This window comes from Leopardus geoffroyi, chromosome E3 (assembly GCF_018350155.1).
Source record: "Leopardus geoffroyi isolate Oge1 chromosome E3, O.geoffroyi_Oge1_pat1.0, whole genome shotgun sequence".
Taxonomy (NCBI): Eukaryota; Metazoa; Chordata; class Mammalia; order Carnivora; family Felidae; genus Leopardus; species Leopardus geoffroyi.
Genome location: NC_059340.1, coordinates 5,261,696 through 5,282,444, shown reverse-complemented (window position 1 = coordinate 5,282,444; position 20,749 = coordinate 5,261,696). Strand labels below are relative to the sequence as shown.

General features: G+C 46.7%; 1 protein-coding gene across 1 annotated transcript; it reads left to right on the top strand.

Annotated features, from left to right (window-relative positions):
• The first annotated feature begins 5,272 nt into the window (after window positions 1-5,272).
• On the top strand, window positions 5,273-10,344 carry LOC123589374 (oncomodulin). The gene is made up of 5 exons (XM_045461386.1): window positions 5,273-5,382; window positions 6,006-6,073; window positions 6,991-7,123; window positions 7,564-7,673; window positions 10,064-10,344. Exons 2-5 carry the CDS (start codon window positions 6,013-6,015, stop codon window positions 10,087-10,089), a joined length of 330 nt encoding a protein of 109 aa, XP_045317342.1. The 5' UTR covers window positions 5,273-5,382; window positions 6,006-6,012; the 3' UTR covers window positions 10,090-10,344.
• The last annotated feature ends 10,405 nt before the right edge of the window (window positions 10,345-20,749 follow it).

Genomic DNA, 20,749 nt, shown 5'->3' with positions numbered 1-20,749 from the left:
GGGGGAGGGGGGGTTCTTATCTTGCCAGCCAGAAGTTGCTTTCCCGTGATCCTAGCTTTTTCATCCCTGACATTTAAGAATCTCAGCTCTTCGTGTTTTCAAATAATTTGCTGCAGTCTTGTAAGACATTTGAGACTCTTTTGGAATAGGTGGGGAACAGCAAAGCATGATGGATGGTTTTAACCGTACTGGCCATTATTTAAGTAAGACTTGAGACTCCCACCAGGTCCACCTTATGACTGTCATTGTCCCTCAGGGGAACCCAGGCCCTCTAGTCTCCACTGCTGGAGTCTTTGATGCTAGTCAATGACAAGCCCTGGGGATTGAGGGTAAACAGGACACACCCAGTCCCTACCTTCCAGGAGCTTCTGTTTTTGGGGAGGAGATGGACACTGAGCAAGCAAAAGAAACTGGATCATGGTAAGTGCTCTGGAGAGAAAACACAAGGTGATGAGACTGATGGGTAGACAGGGAGGCCTCTCTGTGATGGGGCTGTAGGGGAGGAAGAAACTTTCCCTCTAATCTCTTAGGTTCTGGTACTGGGACATGCTAATTAAACCAACGAAAGACAGATTAACAGGAAAAAAAAAAAGGCACAGTATGATTTTACTTACATGGTGTTCGCAGCAAAGAAGCGAAACTCAAAAGAACAACTAGACCTAGGAGCTTATATATTTTGGAGCGATAAATTTTGGAGAAGTGGCTAAACCAAGGAAAGGGGATTCGGGCTCCTGGGAGTGATAAACCATGGGGAAGTGACTAGGAAATACATGGGGGACTAATGGAAGAGAAGGGGTATTTTAGAAAGGTCTGTTTATGCAGACTTCTCCCGGCATCAACTCTCCATCCCCAGAGATGGGTTGCTCTCCGTTCCTGGTACAGGGAAGGAACTTTCCTCTCGGGAAATTTATGCCCTACTTTTAGACAGATAAGCAGAGATCAGAGATCTTGTGTTCATTGTTCCTCAACTGCCTTCGGCTCAAAATAGTTCAAGCGGCATATTTTGGGGTGGCAGAGTCTGATCCCCTTAGGGCCAGAATGGCTTCTCTTTCTGAGTTGTGAGGTCATTTCCCTCAGTCACAGGGCACAGTCACCTAATGGTTCCTGTTAGGCTTCTCTTTCTCAGCCCTGCTATGGACACAGGAGGCACCACAGCTGAGTGTCTGGGCCTCACTCACTGTTGTCCCGAAAGCCCTGTGATCAATCAGCCCAAAGGACAGAGAGAGGTCACAGCTGGCCAATGCCTGGTCCCACAGCCTTCACCTGGCACACTTAAGGGCCAAGATCACAGAGCAGGACCCTCCACTCTTCCATGCTCAACCATTTATTAAAAGTCAACTTTTGGGGTGCCTGGTGACTCAATCAATTAAGCGTCCAACTTTGGCTCAAGTCATGATCTCATGGTTCATGAGTTTGAGCCCCACGTCGGAGTCTGTGTCCTGCTTCAGATCTGTGCCTCCCTCTCTCTCTCTCTGCCCCTCCCTCCCTCACTCTGTCTCTCTGTCTCTCTCAAAAAATATAAAATAAACACTAAAAAAAATTTTTTTAAGTCAACTTTCTGTAGAAGTAAAACACCCACACAAAAAATGCTAAATTTTCATAAAAATGTAACCAGCACCAGGGCACCTGGGGGGCTCGGTCGGATAAGCATCGGACTTTGGCTCAGGTCATGATCTCGTGGTTCATGAGTTCGGTCCCTGCATTGGGCTCTGCACTGGCAGCGTAGAGCCTGCTTGGGATTCTCTCTCTCTCTCTCTCTCTCTCTCTGTCCTCCCCCCCACTCTCTCTCTCAAAATAAATCAAATCAATAAACTTAACAATAAATAAATAAAACAATATCAACACAGCAGAACCTCCTCACCCCCAGTCCCTGCCCTCCCCTCAAGGGTAACTACTGTCCCTTCTGGCACCTTAGATGAGCTTTACCCAGAATATCTTTGTTTTGAAAAGGCTGTTAGGCAAATAACAGCAACAATGGCCACCATTTATTGTTGGCTAACTCTGTGCCTGGCCCAATGTCAAGTGCTTCACCTGTATTCCCTGTCATTAATCCTATAGAGTAGGTTGTAGTATTTTTATTTTTATTTTTTTAATTTATTTTGAGGCGGGGAGAGGCAGAGAGAGACAGGGAGCCAGACTCCAAAGCAGGCTCCACACTGTCAGTGCAGAGCCCAACACAGGGCTTGAACTCATGAACCAACTCATGAACCGTGGGATTGTGACCTGGGCTGAAACCAAGAGTCAGACACTTAACCATCTGAGCTACCCGGGCGCCCCCAGCTTCCTTCGTTTCAATTTTTGCTTCCAACTTAGGACCGACCAGAGGAAGCCAAGTATGTCCCCTCACATACTATGTCACATAGGATGGTCAGCTTTCCCAGGCCAACAGCCTCCTCTCAGGACATATGTGAACCCTCTCTTTTTTCCGCTATAAAGCTTTCCCGCTCCTCTGCCTGCCTTTGAGTCTCTGCTGAATTCAAGGGCTCACTCCCTTGCTCGGGGAGGCTCTGGATTAATAGCCTTTGCCTGTTCTCATTTGGTTGGTCTTCACTTGCATCCACACTGGGGATACAGAGTTGAGCAAACACAGACCTTCACCCTGACGAACTGCATGATCATGACCTGAGCTAAAACCAAGAGTCAGACACTCAACCAACTGAGCCACCCAGGTGCCCCAAAACTCTTCCCCCATTAAACATCTACCCCCTCTCCCCTCTCCCTCACTCTCTGGTACCCACCATTCTTTCTGTCCCTGTGTATTTAATGACTCGAGGGACTTCATAAAAAGGGAGCCATACAATATTTGTTCTTTTGCACGAACCAATGTTTTGACCCCCAGATTGCACACACTGCAATTCACATATAATCATGGCTGCCTCGTTGATTCAGAGGATATGTTTACTGGGTCTTTCTTATCTTTACTCCCTATCAGAAAAGTAGCATGAAAATCTAAACTGTCTTGGTTTAACCTATATGCTATTTTCATTTAAATGGGAAGATTTTTAAAAATGTTTTTTTATCTGTATGGACAGTTGTAAGCCTTTCCACGGAAAGAAACGACTCAGCGAGTTTCTATGGCAACTTAATGTCAGCAACCTACATTATTGAGACTGATTTTCAGAAACTGCTTTCTTAGGGCTGGGCAAGTTGATGCTGGCTGGTAATCCTGTTTTCAAGCTCTTTTTTTGCCGATTTCATTTATCCATTCATCAAATAATTACTGAGCACCTAACTAGGTCAGGGACTGTACCAGGCATTGGGGCATATCACGTGGGCAAGACAGAAATAGTGCCGACTTGATGTTTGGTAATTTAAGAAATGCTGTGGGTGTTCCTGAGAGAAAGTTCTCATTGACGACACCAGCAATGCTGGGAGTACGTAGGGGGGTATATTTGGGGACAAACTAAAGGTGACTATCCTGACGGTATTTCCCAGGGAAGAGTCTAACGATCCTGAATTGTCTTCTGCGAAGCCACTGACTATTTCTGATTGCAACATGGGATTGGTTTTTGACTTTAAAAAAAACTTGAATTCAGGGGTCCCTGGGTGGCTCAGTCAGTTGAGCATCTTGACTCTTGATTTCAGCTCAAGTCATGATCCCAGGCCCGTGGGATCGAGCCCCACGTCAGGCTCCTGGCTGAGCGTGGAGTCTGCTTGAGATTCTCTCTCTCCCTCTGCCCCCCTCCCCCACTCATGTACTCTAAAATAAACATTTTTACTTAAAAAAAATTTGAATTCAGGGGCGCCTGGGTGGCTCAGTCGGTTCAGTGCCCAACTTCGGCTCAGGTCACGATCTCACGGTTTGTGGGTTCGAGCCCCACCTCGGGCTCTGTGCTGACAGCTCGGAGCCTGGAGCCTGCATCGGATTCTGTGTCTCCCTCTCTCTCTGCTCCTCCCCTGCTCGCACTCTGTCTCTCTCTGTTCTCCAAAATGAATACATGTTAAAAAATATTTTTTTTTAAATTTGAATTCAGCCTTAAAACATAAGGAAATCCTGTCATATGTCACTACAGGGATGAACCCATGGATGAAACCTGAGGATATTATGCTAAGGAAATAAGCCAGTCACAAAAAGACAAATGAGGCAAGATCCCACTTACAAGAGGTGTCTAAAGTAGTCTAACTCCCAGAAACAGGAAGGAGAACAGTGGTTGCCAGGGTGTTGGGAGGGGGAAGGGGGACTTCTTGTTCAATGGGCATAGAGGTCAGTTTTACAGGAGGAAAAAGTTCTAGAGATCTCTTGTACAACCATGAGCATATAGTTAACACTACTCTACTGTACGTATCCTTAAAAACAGCTCAAAGGGCAAATATTATATTATGTATTTTTTACCACGATTAAAGGAAAAGAGTCTAACACAGTGCTGGCTACATAGGGATTCAACAAATATTTGCTAAAAGCTAAAAACAACAAAAAAAAAACAAACAAAAAACAAAAAGCAGGGGCGCCTGGGTGGCTCAGTCGGTTGAGTGTCCGACTTTGGCTCAGGCCACGATCTCACGGTTCGTGAGTTCGAGCCCCACGTCAGGCTCTGTGCTGACAGCTCAGAGCCTGGAGCCTGCTTTAGATTCTGTGTCTCCCTCTCTCTCTCTCTGCCCCTCCCCTGCTCATGCTCTGTCCCTCTCTCTCAAAAATAAAATAAACATTAAAAAAAAAAAAACCCAAAGCAAAAAAACCTTGAGGGAGGTCTCAAATGCCGGCCTCCCGTTTTTCCTGCAATTTTAGATCTGGGGTTTGGGAATGGTTGGGTGCTTTCCTCCGTGTTGCCTTTTTCGTGTGTGCAATGCAGGAGAGAGCTGGGAAATATCAGAGTCAAGACTTTTTTGGAAAGTCGTCCATCCAGTGCCATTTGCTGTGATGGACGAGTCTACTGTGTCCATCTGACCCTGACTTTGGGTCAACCCTGGACCGAAGTCAGCCTCGCACGTCCACAGCCTCAGAGGTTAACAGCAGACCTGCCTCAAACGGCAGCCACTGTCACCTGGGGAGCCCTTTCCAGTTTACAGAGCACCTCCGTTTGCGTTCACCTCGTTTCAGCCACCCTGTCCTCTTTGCCAGGCTTCTGGCGTCTTCTCCACACCGCCAGTGGGGTTCGTTTGCAGAACTGAAACCCTAGTTAAGGTTTGTTGAGGTTTGTTCTTCAATATTGGCTGTTCCCACCCACATTCCCTTGTGATATAAATAGAAAAAAAAAAGAGGTTTAATTAGTAAGGCAAGACATTTGAGCTACGTCTACTTGATCCTTGAAAAGGAAATCTAAGAGGTTCTTACTATCACTTTTTCAATCCTATATAAGATAGGTCAGTAAGGCAGAAAAAGCACAACTGTTTTTTGCTCCTTCGACTCTTTTCCCTGATTCTCTCGGGGGAAAGTCTAAAACGGTAAGTAGCTGGTGGACCTTCGAGACCCCAGACTTTTCTTTCCTAATGCGTTCCTATTAGGCTGGTGCAGGCTGTGCTCAGATGTCTCTTTCCCCGTGGGCTCGACTCCTGGAAGGATTTTGACCTCTGGCAGTTGGCTTTTCCGTGACTCTGATTCGCCTCCTTCGGGATAGATAGCATCTTTTCCACCAAAGGTCTCCAAGGAGGCCAAGCTGTGAGAGGGATTGGTAGCACTGTATTTTCAGGCTGGTCTAGGAAACTGCCACTGCCTTTGTAACGTGATTTACTTCTGAACGTTTTGTAGACGGCTACATGAATGGTTGATTGTGCAAATACAGTTTTTACGAGAAAACGGGATCAAGTCATTCTTTCAGTTGTATTTTTTAAGATTTTGTCTTTGAAGAACGTTCAGGAGAAGGCACGGAGACAAAGGGGGCTGGGATCCTTCCCGCTTATGGTTTTTATGTGGGTGTTGTGTCCCATCACTTCATACAACGGCACGCTTATCACATTTTAAACCTTCCCCACAAAGACAGTTTCAGGGGCCTGGGAAGGGGTCGTGCTCCTGGACGTGCGTGTTCCCGCTTGCCATTTACCACATCTCATGTGTTCTGTGTGAACAGGTGGAAAATGAGCATCACAGACGTCCTTAGTGCTGACGACATTGCCGCAGCCCTGCAGGAGTGCCAAGGTAAAAGGAGAGTGAGGCAGGGGTGCGTATTTCCCACGTAGTCACGCCTCCAGCAAAGCCACGGAAATTAAAAACGTGAACATTTGAAAATTCGTGGGATCAGAGAATAAAACGGTCCTCAACCAAAGAACTAAAATTATAGAGATACGAGAGCTGAGCATATGGTTACATTTCCGTAAGGCCAAAGGAATGTACTAAAAGTGAAAAAAAAAAAAAGAAGAAGAAGAAAAAGCCTGTGGATGCCTGTTGGAACCCAGTGACTGCGTTTCGCCCCACCAGTTAGACCAGTGACTCTTGGCCACACAGCCTGTAGAAAGGGGGGGGGGGGCGGCCCAGAGGAGAGGGACAAGAGATGGGTAAAAGCAAGTGGACAGGTAAGGTGGGGAGGGACACAGGAGATGCCATCACCAAGCTGCCCAGTCTTGGCTGCCTCGAAATCTTGCACCAGTCATAGCCCCCTCTTTGTCTTTGTTTTTTTTTTATCTATTTGTTTCTTTGTTCCAAGTCTTTATTTAATTTTTTTTTTTTAACGTTTATTTATTTTTGGTACAGAGAGAGACAGAGCATGAACGGGGGAGGGGCAGAGAGAGAGGGAGACACAGAATCGGAAACAGGCTCCAGGCTCTGAGCCATCAGCCCAGAGCCCGATGCGGGGCTCGAACTCCCGGACCGCGAGATCGTGACCTGGCTGAAGTCGGACGCTTAACCGACTGCGCCACCCAGGCGCCCCAAGTCTTTATTTAAATTCTAGTCAGTTAACAGAGGCTTTGTCTTTTGGTAAAAGTGGAGAGCAGAATGTCCTTGTAGCTCAATGATGGCCCGAGGAGGGTTTTTGATGACCTATGTTTTCAGCACCTTGGCCCCGATACAGAAGGTGATCCGGTGAGCCTGAGAATAACCCTCTCTCTGTTCTTCAGACCCAGATACTTTTGAACCCCAAAAATTCTTCCAGACATCGGGCCTCTCCAAGATGTCGGCCAGTCAGGTGAAGGATGTTTTTCGGTTCATAGACAATGACCAGAGTGGGTATCTGGATGAAGAAGAACTTAAGTAAGTTTTGCCCTAAAGAGAGAGAGAGAGAGAGTGGTGTGTGTGTGTGTGTGTGTGTGTGTGTGTGTGTGCAGGGGAGGGGCAGAGAAAGAGGGAGGGAGAGAGAACCCCAAGCGAGCTCCATACTGTCAACACACAACCCAACGAGGGGCTCGAACTCATGAACCCATGAGAGTGTGACCTGAGCCAAAATCAAGAGTCAGATGCTTAACCGACTGAGCCCCCCAGGCGCCCCTGGAAAGAAGAAGAAGAAGAAAGAAAAACTTTTAAAAACAAAATGCCCGCTGTTAGTTTCTACAAGGAAGGCGAGTTTGGCTTGCAAAGACCTTTGAATATCGCGGTTGCTGGGAACGGATGATTGGCTTCCAGAGGAAAAGAGAGGGTTAGCACAGACGTGTGTGGTCTTTCAGAAAAGTTCCATAATCTTTATCGCCCTGCAGGTTTTTCCTCCAGAAGTTTGAGAGCAGCGCTAGAGAGCTGACAGAGTCAGAAACCAAGTCCTTGATGGCGGCTGCGGATAATGACGGTGACGGGAAAATCGGGGCCGACGGTACGTTCACACCTGTACACGGCACAAAAGAACTTAGCTCCTGAAGCAACCCGGGGGATTGGGCCATGAGATCGGGCCGACGTGGTTAGTTAAAATCTCTCTTTCTTAACCTTGCTTCACTTCAGTCTTGTCATCTGTAAAATGGGCCCAATGTGAGGATACAAATGATGTATGTAGAGACTAGCGTGATGCCTGGGGATGTATCGTAGAAGCTGGTCCTGTGAGTCACTCACTGTCTCTGACCCAATAAATAGCCTTCACTTGACCAGGGGACTAGCTATTGCCTGGCTAATGATTTGCAAGATGCCCAATGCAAATTGGAAATAATATAAGGAATCGCCACTGCTGGGATTTGAGCCCCTCTGAACAAGGGAAGGATTGACATTCTCAAGGGTGTCTCATGTCAGAATGTCTATTTTTTAAATGTTTATTTAGTTTTAATGTTGTTATTATTAAGAGACAGAGAAAGAGCATGAGCATAGGAGGGGCAGAGGGGGAGACACAGAATCCAAAACAGGCTCCAGGCTCCGAGCCGTCAGCACAGAGCCTGACGCGGGGCTCGGACTCACAAACCGCGAGATCGTGACCTGAGCTGACGTCGGATGCTTAACCGACTGAGCCACCCAGGCGCCCCCAAAATGTCTATTGACTTGCACAGGAAAGCCTCTTAGCTTTCAAGGGGTTAAACAAACACATTTTCTTGGACAGTAGCCCAAGCGGACAATATTAGAGAATAGATCAAACGTCATGTACGGGGTCTTCTGTGTGCAGAGCCCTATATTCAGAGTTTAGTATAACTACATGGCTGGAGGATTATTTTAATCCGATTCAGTCATGTTGCTTACACGCTTCTTAGCTACATTGTGCATGCCAACTCGGGAGAATTTATGCCTGGTCTTTATGGCGGTACTAATTGGAAATTAAAAACTGCTACTTTGGATTCTCATTTTAAAAACCTGTCCAAATGATACCACTATAACTTACTATGCAGGAGTTAATGTAGCTTCTATAGATAGTTCAGAACAAGAGTTTAGGTAAAAGAAGATGGATTTATTTAAATCTAACCACGGAAAAGTTCCAAATAGGCGAAGCGTACCAAGAACTATAAAGCAAATCTCCGGTTTTCGACTCCAATCAGTAGCAGCGACTCATCATTATTGTTACCATCATCATTGTCGTCTTTCTTTTTTTTTTTTTTTTTTTTTAATTTTTTTTTTCAACGTTTATTTATTTTTGGGACAGAGAGAGACAGAGCATGAACGGGGGAGGGGCAGAGAGAGAGGGAGACACAGAATCGGAAACAGGCTCCAGGCTCTGAGTCATCAGCCCAGAGCCCGACGCGGGGCTCGAACTCACGGACCGCGAGATCGTGACCTGGCTGGAGTCGGACGCTTAACCGACTGCGCCACCCAGGCGCCCCTCGTCTTTCTTTTAGTAACCTAACCTCTGGAGGGTAAGGTTAGGGTTCAACAGAGAAAAGGGAGAAAAGGGAGTTCAAAGGCCCACTCTATGAATTGCTACCTACGTCTGCAGAAAGGAGGAAGAAAAGGAAGAAAACCCTCCTTCTCTATCTTTTTTTTTTTTAATTTTTTTTTTTTTCAACGTTTATTTATTTTTGGGACAGAGAGAGACAGAGCATGAACGGGGGAGGGGCAGAGAGAGAGGGAGACACAGAATCGGAAGCAGGCTCCAGGCTCTGAGCCATCAGCCCAGAGCCCGACGCGGGGCTCGAACTCCCGGACCGCGAGATCGTGACCTGGCTGAAGTCGGACGCCTAACCGACTGCGCCACCCAGGCGCCCCTTTCCTTCTCTATCTTAAAGTAGCCAGACAGAAAGTTGAGCGGCCCCGGATTGCGACAGGCCATTATACCAAATCCACGCATCGTCAGAGAGAAATGGCTGGGCTGACAAATTCTTTTTTTTTTTTTTTTTCAAGTTCACTTATTTATTTTGAGAGAGGCAAAGCCAGCACACGCAGGGGAGGGGCAGAGAGACAGGGAGAATCTCAAGCAGGCTCCACACTGTCAGCTCAGAGCAGGATGTGGGACTCGAACCCGTGAAACCGTGAGATCATGACCTGAGCCAAAATCAAGAGTCGGATGTTTAATCGGCTGAGCCACCCAGGTGCCCCTGGGCTGGCAAGTTCTCATACAAGGGGCTCTGCTGCAGAGCTAAAGATGTTTGTTAGATTATGCAGGAAGATGGGACGCTCTAGACTTCCTGCACCTGCAGTCAGTGACATGTTTTCCCCCCTCCTTTGGTGCCCTTGAGAGGGGTGCCAAGCCCACCATCTGACAACCTCGTCTTCTGAGCTCTCACTGGCCACACGGCCTATCTGTAAAATACCAAGCCATCTCCACTGACGTTTTCTCACCCTCTTCTGTTCTAGAATTCCAGGAAATGGTGCATTCTTAAAAGCCGCAGGCTGTGGAGATAGAGACAATCAGCCAGAAGGCCTCCAAAGCCCCTAGAAATGGGAAACCCACTACCTGCCCCTAATTTATGTATTCATTCCCCCGGATGTGCTTCTCCAATTTGCCCCCTGTTTTAGCGAGGTAACAAGGCAGTCACTCGTGAATTTTCGGTGGTCAGTACGCCCTGATGACTCCTGTAAGGCCCTTGGCAGACGATGCCTTTAAAATTCACCCAATAAAGATATGTTTCTCATCATCTGCTGATGTGTGGGTGTGTGTGTGTGGTGGGTTTTTTTGTTTGTTTGTTTTTGTTTGTTTTATTTTTTTGTTTTTTCTCAGCAAGGAGGGGGATGAAAACAATCTGGGGACCGAGGCTTTTAGAAAGATTTCTGGTCCCATCAAGCCCTCAGCAAGTCACAATGGAGTGTACCAGCCATCAGAGAAAACAGGTTGGGTGGCGGGGGGGGGGGGCGGGGGGGGAGTCACAAATGGCACTGTCAGGGCAGGATTTGGGTCAGGGAGTTATCAGAGTCTGAAATTAATATGAAGAGATTTATAAAGAGCGTAAAATCACTCTTATGTGTTTTCTGCTGCTGGGTGTTAGATCACCATAAGACAGCCTTAAAAGCAAACGGGACAGGACAGAAAACAAGTGTGCGGCTGCAGTGGCCCCAAAGCCAAGGAGACTTGCTGAGCTGGTGGGCACAAGCAGACCCGTTTTCAAGCCTGCCTTTGTCTGTTTGTTTGTTCTTAGAAAAGCAAGGTATCTGAGACCCACCCGCTCTGACCCAGCCCCCTGCCTCCTGCTCCTTGTCTTTCGCAGTCACTCCTTTCCTGGCTGACCTTGGGAGCTGAGGACTTCAAGACGGGGGAGCTGAGGCGTTTTCCTGGGAGCCTGCTGAAAGGCTTCCACTTTTCACTGCACCCCCCAAGCTCATGAGGCCCTGGGCTCTCCTGGATTGCTTCCATCACACCACGTAGCTTAGCGAGTTTTGAATCCGTTTTTTCAAGGGCCGCGTTAGGGCGGCTTTTCAAAGTGTGAGGTGTATACGAGGGGGCCTCTAGGTGACTTGAGGGGGCCGGGGGTCAACATTTGTATTGTCATAACTACGTATTTATTTGCATATGCATTCGGAAAAAAATTCAACCGGCACAAGCACGTGATTTCTATAGCGCTGCGTTAGACTGAGGCTAAAGGGAACATCAGAGGTTTCAAAGTGCATCAATTGGAAGAACGATGAAGGAACACCAGAGGTGGTATCTTGAGGGACAAAGCCCTTAAATGGCACTCCTGTTCCCTCTTCACGCCCCAGCCTTCCTGGCAGGAATCTGGCGGGTGAGGCTCTCCCCGCCTCAGCTTCCCCTCCGTGTGTGCAAATGTCTCCCAGGTGCATCGGGGAATCGCTCAAAAGAGAGACATCAAGAGGGCCTTTTCGACCAATACTGATAAACCTCGGAACTTTGATTCTTCACACGATCCACATGGTGACTTCTTCTCCATGCGACACCTTCCTTTATTTCACTTGGCTCCGTTAACCTTTCCCAGCTAATGGTTCTCTATCCCAGCTACAACTCTAAATACCTCAGAGTGAGCCTGCGACACTCTTCCAGGAGGCTCTGGCCACCATACGCCTCCGAGAAGCCAGGTACATGACGATGCTTTAAAATAAAGGTTATGAGCTATTAGCTGGCTAAGCGATCCATCACCCACTGGAGCTGCAAAGGCAACATCGCCCTAATCTGGGTGAAGATCCTGGGTTTCTCTTATTTCTTTTCTCTCCCTCAGGAGGGCGTCTGTCTAGGGATAAGGACTGGAGGGGTTATGTGGAGCACCCAGGGGCCACTGTGCACTGGGTCATGATGATATCCTGCCTTGGGGAAGATCCTCAGAAGACGGATGTCTACGGAAGGAAAATTGCCACACATTTTCCACGGATAGAATTATGGTTGGTTATTGATGAATTTTATTCATTCAACCGTTTCAAAGTGACAAGTCCAATTATGCTCGCCCAATGCAGATACATTGCTCTTCCCTTGTTCCAACTCAGTTTTAGGAGCTTAATTTCAGAGTCGCCATCAAATAGATAATAAGTAGCAATCATAAGGAGCCATCTCTCTGTATTTAGCAACCAAAAAGTGTTGGGTGGGATGCTTAAATAAAACAATCTCATCTTTACTCATATCGATTTTTAATTATGTTGTTTGGATTTTGATTAATTACATTGTTGGGAGGAGGAACTACATCTCTGAATTCAGGTAACAACTCCGGGCATTTGAATGTATTTGTTAATTAGTGATTTTTATTTTCTGAGTTAAAATTTTTTTTTAATTTTTATTTATTTTTGAGAGAGAGAGAGAGAGAGAGCAGGGGAGGGGCAGAGAGAGAGGGAAACAGAGAGACACAGAATCAGAAGCAGGCTCCAGGCTCTGAGCTGTCAGCACGGAGCCTGATGCGGGGCTCAAACCCACAAACTGTGAGATCATGACCCGAGCCGAAGTCAGATACCCAACTGACTGAGCCACCAGGCACCCCCAAAGCAATTCATTTTAAAATGAGTCATATTTAATATGCACCTCACCAAAGAAGAGAGAAACGGTACATAGCGAAATGTTAACACTGGTTATCTCCAGCTGGAAGGATTATACAACAATGCGATAAGACTGAAGCCTTTTAAGAAACGGAGCATAGTAACTAGAGAAATGAAAAACAGATGTAGAATTCACCCAATTTTTGTCACTGAGCCAAAGTAACAAATTTTGATTTTAAAAAACTTTCACGCCAAAGATGTACCCCACACGCGAATGAATGAAAGCCCTGCATACTATTCTGTTCCTGAAATTTCTACTCATTCCTTTGGACTCATTTGTATTTTTACATACTGAGGAAAGATTTTAAATATAACATACCCGGAGTCGAATCAAAAGTGGAAAAAAAAATACCCTAAAATTGTAACAATCCAGAAAAGAAATTGACAAGTACGTAAAAAACTTTATTTTTGTGCTTGCTTTCTCGATTTTTAACTAATTTGCAGATGACCACCAACCTACCTCAAGAGAGTAGTAGGATGATGTATTTCGACTTTGAAATGAGGGCATGATAGGTTATAGAAGACTGTTTCCTAATTGCTTCTAAAATAGGGCTGTGAAAGTGGTTTTAATTTGGACTATTTTTTTTTTAATGTTTACTCATTTTTTGAGAGACAGAGACAGAGCACGAGTGGGGGAGGGGCAGAGAGAGAGGGAGACAGAATCCGAAGCAGGCTCCAGGCTCCAAGCTGTCATCACAGAGCCTGATGCGGGGCTTGAACTCACGAACCTCCAGATGGCCGAAGTCAGTCACCCAACTGACTGAGCCGCCCAGGTGCCCCTAATTTGGACTACTTTTAACTGTAATTTTGACTTACAGTTTGGTGGCGTAGTTTATCATTTAATGGAACATGATCTGAAAGCCAGTCCCCTGAATGTGCTTAATTGTTGAGGCTGACAATAAGAATTGCCAAACCACTTCAAACATTATTGGGTGTTTTGCTGCAGCATCTGGACGTTACAAAATATATTCATTTTTAAGTATACAGGTTTTCACCAAAGTTACCCCCAGCTCAGAAACAAAGCATAGGAAAACAGCAAGGATGTGAAGGCATCGGCTGTTTGTTCAGGTTTGCAAAGCACAGAGTTCATTCTGTGTGATGATGCAGTTTGCTTTTGTGTAATGAGTACTCGGGAATCCATTTTCAAGCACAAACCTATCTTCTATCTCTCCTGCTAACGTGAAGGCATAGTATTACTTTGCAAACACTTAAGACAACCGATGAAATTGGAATCGCCAGGCTCGTTTCCACCTGGCCTGTTAACTTAGTCACTGGGAGGGTTACTCTTCTTATATGAGGTTTAAACTGGCTTCAAAAAGAGTCCGCTTTTCCCGGTAAGGAGTAGATTCTGAATCCCTAGGAGTGCTACAATGAAGGTAAATAAATGGATTCACATCCTTAAATTATTTTTAAATTGTGAAATATTTCAAACATGAAGATGGGAATGCGCGACAAGGTCCGCCTGTGCGCCTCCCCCCTCCCTCGCTTTTTCAAGCCAAGAGGCAGCCATGGTATTTAGGCTCCAGAAGTCAGCACGGGTGGTCATTTATCTGCTGGCTCCTCTCCGTGGTGTGGGGTCTTCCTTTAGCTCCCAGCTCCGGGTGTGTCTTTCCTGCTGTGACAAACTTTACCAGCTTTTCCTGGAGGAGCCCCCCCCCCCCACCCGCCGGGCATCAGAGCCGGAGGCAGGGAGAAACTGATGCAAGTTCCAGTCTGTTCTCTCGGGGGCCAGCTTGTCCTCGCTCTCCCCCATTCTCCCTACCCAGCTTCTTGGCTGCAGACTCCAAACTTCAGCATCCACCGAGGCAGTCGCCTTGCAGAGACTGTTTCACCGGCTCTCGCTAGCACCTGTAGAAGAGACAGGCCTATACAGGTAGTTCCTGCTCCTCAAAAGTTCAAGTTACACCGCCTCACTTTTACAATAAGACCTGCATTAGTACGTGGTTTCGCTAAAGTGAAAGAAAGCCAAAGTCGCTTTCGCTTTGACAAAGAAAGGGGAAACCCAAAAAGAGCGGTCTGCGTTGGTTTTGCCGAGAGAGCTATTACAGAGGCAGGACGGATCTTCTGTATACTTCAGCTCAAAGTCTGGACCCTTTTGGCAGCCTCTCCCCGTATCCCTCGCTCCCTAATCCCTGGCTACCACCGTTCTACTCCCTTTCTATGAGGTTTTGTTTGTTTTCTAAGGTTCCATATGTAAACGATGGCATGCAGTGTTTGGTTTATTTCACTTAGCATCATGCCCTTCTGGTTCATCCATGTTGTCCTAAACCACAGGATTTCCTTTCTTTCTCACGGTGGAATAATGTTCTATCGTATACACCTGTGCCACATTTTGTCTATTCATTCTTCCGCTGGGTTGTTTCTCTACCTTGGCTATTGAGAATAATGTCACAATGAAGACGGAGTGTAGAGATCTCTAGATAAGGATTTCATTTCCCCTGGATATGTTCCCAGAAGTGGGATCGCTGGTTCATATGGTAGTTCTATTTTTAATTTTTCCCAGTACCCTCCAAACTGTTTTCCATAGTGGCTGCACCAATTTACATTCCCATCATCAGTGTACAAGGGTTCCCTTTTCTCCGTGTTCTGGACAGCTTTTTTAAAATTTTTTGTCCTTTAGAAAAACCGACCTTGGGGTGCCTGGGTGGCTCAGTTGGTTGAGCGTCTGACTTCAGCTCAGGTCATGATCTCACTGTCTGTGCGTCTGAGCCCCGAGTGGGGCTCTGTGCTGACAGCTCAGAGCCTGGAGCCTGTTTCAGATTCTGTGTCTCCCTCTCTCTCTGCCCCTCCCCTGCTCATGGTCTCTCTCTCTCTCTGTCAAAAATAAATAAACATTAAAAAAAATAAAAAAAGAAAAGAAAAGAAAAACTGACCTAACAGGTGTGAGGTGACATCTCTTTGCGGTTTGGATTTGCATTTGCCTGATGATTGATTACTGATGTCGTGCATGTTTTCACGTACCTTTGACCTTTTTCTTTGGACAAATGTCTATTTGGACAAATGTCTATTTGGACACATGTCTTGGCCCACTTTTCAATTGGGTTGAGTCTTTTTGTATTGAGTTGCATGAGTTCCTTGATATTTTTCGTATTCACCCTTATCAGATATGCGGTTTGCAGGTATTTTTCTCCACTTGTTTGTTTTTGCTCTGGTTGCTTTTGCTTTCGGTGTCAAATCTAAAAAATCATTGCTGAGACCAATGTCAAGGAGCTTAACCTGTTTTTCTTCTAGGAGTTTTACTGTTTCAGTCTTTACATCCAAGTTAAGTCTTTAATTTTGCATTCACGTTTTAATCCGTTTTGAGTTGATTTTTGTGTCTGACATAAAATAGATCTAGTTTAATTCTTTTGTGTGGGGCTGTCCTGCTTCCCCATCACTGTTTACTGGAGAGACTATACTATCCCCATCGTATATTCCTGGCTCCTTTGCTGCAAATTAATTGACCATATATGGGTTTATGTCTGGGCTCTCTGTTCTGTTCCATTTGATCCCTGTGTCTGTTTTATGCCAATACTAGACTGTTTTGATTACTACAGCTTTTTAAAATCATTTGAAACAAACTTTGGAATACAGTTTAAATTCTCTAATTGGTCTGTTCAGATTTGCTATTTCTTCATCATTTAGTCTTAGGTTATACGTTTCTAGCAACTTTTCCATTTCTTTTTTTTTTTTTTTTTTCATTTATTTATTTTTGAGAGACAGAGCATGAGTGGGGAGGGGCAGAGAGAGAAGGAGACAGAATCCAAAGCAGGCTCCAGGCTCTGAGCTGTCAGCACAGAGCCTGACACAGGGCTCAAACCCATGAACTGTGAGATCATGACCTGAGCTGAAGTTGGATGCTTAACTGACTGAGCCACCCAGGCGTCCCTTTATTTCCATTTTTATTTCTCCTTTGACCCAGTGGTTCCTCAGGAGCATGTTGTTTAATCACCTATTTGGGAATTTTCCAGTCTTCTTGTAGCTGATTTCTCATTTCAATGTCCTTTGTGGTCAGAGAAGATGCTTGATAGGATTTTAACCTTTTTAATTTTGTTAAGATTTGTTTTGTGCTCTGGGGCACCTGGGTGGCTCAGTTGGTTAAGCATCCGAGTCTTGATTTTGGGTCAGGTCATGATCCCGAGGTTTGTGAGGTTGAGCCCCGACTTGGGCTCTGTGCTGACAGCATGTGGCCTGCTTCGGATTCTGTGTCTCCCTCTCTCTTTGTCTCTCCTCTGTGTGTGCCTCTCTGTCTCTCTCTCGCAAAATAAACATTAAAAAGAAAACTTGTTTTGTGCTCTAACGTGATCCATCATGTTAGAAAATGTGTGGGCTTGCGAAGAATGAGGATTCTGCTCTTGGGTGGCATGTTCTATAAATGTTTGTTGGAGACATTTGCTTTAACTTGTGCTTTATGTCCGATCTTTCCTTCTTGATCCTCTGGAGGGGGGATGAGTGAACTCAAAGACGGGCAGTGGAATTCATCCAGAGGAACCGGCTCTCTCTCTGAGCCGAGCCCAGGAGTATAGCCACTGGAGGGCGCCCTTGGCCTATGTTTGCTATGGTGCTGTGGGGCTCATGTGTCTGTTGGCTATCAGAACCAGGTAATTTGGGGGCCTATCTCTTGGGGAGTGCCTGTAAATGTTGGGGCACCATATGTGTGGATAAGCTCCTTCCAGAGAGATACCGGGAGACGTGGTTTTATTCTTGAAGTGAACCAGAGGGAGAAATCCGGTGTGTTACCAACCAGCTATTTTGGGCTCCAGGAAGGATTGCAGCCAGCCCCTAAATGTGTGCTAAATTAGAAGCCAGACCCTCAGGCAGCAGCTTGCAAAGTAACAGTCAAATCCCTTCCAGGGAAAGACTGATAGGCATTTTGCCTGCTACCCCTGCACTGAGCTTTGGGGGGATAGTCTTGGTGAGTGCTCCGGGGCTCATTAAGATCTGCTTCTTTGTTTCTTATAGTCCTGTGGGTCTAGTAACACATGGGCTTTCAAAGTTAGATGTTTTGGGGGTAGGGCTGCAGATGGGAGTCTTAAAAGTTGGGGTGCTAAATGTGTAGTCCAAACCCAGGAAGAGGCTAGGAGTTGAGGGTTCCGTCCGAACTGTGCCGGGGTGGGGGTTGTAGCTGGCGAGAGTATGTCTCAGCCTTTCCTACCCATTTTGACTTGGATATTTCCTCTTTTGACTGGTGTGTGGGAGTCACTCAGCTGGTTACTGGGTTTCTTCTCTCAGAAGGAATTGCTCTGTGTAGCTGTATATTCAGTGTTGTGGGAGGAGAGACGTTCAGGGGCCCCTGTGTGGGTTCCTCTCTGTGAGTTCCCCAATTATTTGTGCAAAAGGTCTAATCTTTTTAATGTTTATTTGAGAGAGAGAGAGAGAGAGAGAGAGAATGAATGAGCTGGGGAGGGGCAGAGAGGGAGACACAGAATCCGGAGCAGGCTCCAGGCTCAAAGCTGTCAGCACAGAGCCTGATGTGGGGCTTGAACTCACGAACTGTGAGATCATGACCTGAGCTGAAGTCGGATGCTTAACTGACTGAGCCACCCAGGTGCCCCCAAAAGATGTAATCTTCTATTTCTGTAACTGAACTTAGTTTGGACTCCCCATCGTGCAGGTGATAGAATAATCCAGAATTAAGTCAGGCAGTTTGGCCTCCTTCTCTCCCTTCGACCACTAAGTCCTCCTCGTTCCTCTCTAGTCTTGTGGCCTTGACCTACCCCTCTAGGTCCACTTGACCTACCCCTCAAGGCCACAGCTACTTCCACTTGGTCCTGACCTTAAGGCCTCTCGGGTCTGGCTTTCTCTGGATTCTGTATATTAGTATTTGGGTACGTCCTGCGCCAAGTTCAGCCTACCGCCTGGACGCTCATGAGGGTACGGTACAGCCGCAGCACCATGCTTGACGCAGAGGGAAACTACAAGGCTTGCTACCTCCCGGCTTCACAAGGAAGCAAGGACACACCCTCTCCACTCTGCGGTCTCCAAACATACCTAGGTGTCCATCCTCCCCATTCCACCCCTCTGGCACCCAGGTCTGCCCTCCGACAGTGAGAGAGGGGGCTGCCAATGTCTACGCTGTTTTGCTCCCTTGCCTTTTGAAACTGAGAAAGCACTTTGATTTCTGGAGTTTTGTTGGTTTCCTTTTGGTTTTGATTCCTTTCTTTCCCGTGGCAATTATTTCAATTAGTTGAATGCGTGCAGAGGAGGCAAAGCATACAAGGAAGTAGAAGTGTGCTGGGAAGAAAGCTTGACTAACACTGTTCAGTGCCCTCGTGCCACATTTATACGGTACTTTGTACTTTACAAGGTGTTCTCATTTGTATCATCCAGTGTAATTCTGCGGTAACTGTGAGGCAGGTACCGACCTTATTTTGCCAAGGAGGAAACGGAGATTAAAGAAGCGATGAGTCAAAGGTCATTCAACTGGGAAATGGCGAAACCCAGAACTAAAATGCAGGGGTTCCAACTTAAGCCCTGGACTCTTTCTACTACTTTTCCCAGAAGTATGTACTCAGAGACAAAGGAGGGATTTCTTTCACCTGGAGTATTCAAAGTATTCCTCAAGTCGCAGGGACCCAGGCAGGTGCTTTATGGTCTCTAAGGGAGATGGGAATGATGTAGAAAAAAAAGGTGATTTTAGGCCTCCGTCATACCCCTGGGGCTCTCATTCAACCATGGAAGCCCTGCATCTATTTTATGTATTAGAAGTCCCCAGAGACTTGGGGGGACACAAGGAGGGAGGAAGGGGGTTCTACTATCAAATACTCATAAATTACTGCTTGAGTACCAAAACACTATTATCTAATGGAGAATTTCATCCACTGGAGTAAGCTAGTTGGGAAAGTCTTTCAAGAGCAAGTAATGATAACCATTTTGTTGAATAATGATGAAGTGCTGAGTACCATTGGCAAATCCATAGTCGCACTGACTTCTCAAAGCAAAATTCCTATCAGTTAAGCATTTACTATCAGTCATTTTATTTTGTAATTATTTTTTAAAAAGCGTGAGTGAGCAAGGGAGGGGCAGAGAGTGAGAGGGCGCATCTTAAGCAGTCTCCACACTCAGCAGCGAGCCCCACACGGGGCTCCATCCCCGGACCCTGTGATCATGACCTGAGCGAAATCAAGAGTCCCGATACTCAACGGACTGTGCCACCCAGGCGCCCCATTAGGCATTTTACAAATACGAACTAGAGTCTGGAGAAAGGCTAGGTGATCGGTCCAAGGTTTCACACCCTGCGAGCGACGGGGCTAGGATTAAGTACCCAGATCTATCTCATGTCTAAATTCCAATGCATCTCGCTCCTAAACATGAAGATCTATTCTTCCAGACTGAATAAGAGGTCCCGTTTCTAAACTTCATCTGTGACAAATGAAACGACCTTAAAGCAAGGTCGTCTTGAACTTGCAAAGCAGTCCGCTGCGCGGGTTTGAACTCCAAATGCCAGAAGCTAGAAGTAACGAGCTGTTCCAATCGTGTCCCAGTGCAGAGCTCAAAAGCAGGGGAGTCCTTAAAGCTAAGGCAGGACGATACCCTGTTGGCCAAGGTCCGGGATCAGGCCCTCTGCGGAGAAGGCCGCGTTCTGATCCTGCTGGACCGCGCACACTACGCCTCGCGGAGCCCGGCGCCTTCACATCTGCGCGCAATCTTCCAAGCCTGAGCCTGGGGAATTGGGGTGAGGCGCAAACCCTGTCGGGTTGGTTTGATCCAGCGGTCACCTGCGGTCTCTCAAACGGGGATTAAGAAAACCCAGCAATGCCAGGACGGACCCGGTAGATGATGGAAGTGGGCCAGTCGCCCCAGCTGAATGCCCGTCCGCCCCTACACGTGTTTCTTTCACCGCAGAAGCTTCCTTTGCGCCTTCACCTACTTCTAGAAAACGATGCCGGTTCTATTTTTTCTTCAACTACGCGGCCCTCGCCTTCCGCCAGGGCAGACATCTGGGCGCAAACAGTTTCGCCTTCATCTTAACTCAAAAAAAGGGAAACACCTGCCCAGCAAACAAGGGGGAACCAACCCTCGCGGGCGCTCGCCAGAAGGGGCCGTTGGGCGGCGGGTTCTTTTTCCGGGCCGGCGGCGACCACTTCCGGGGCG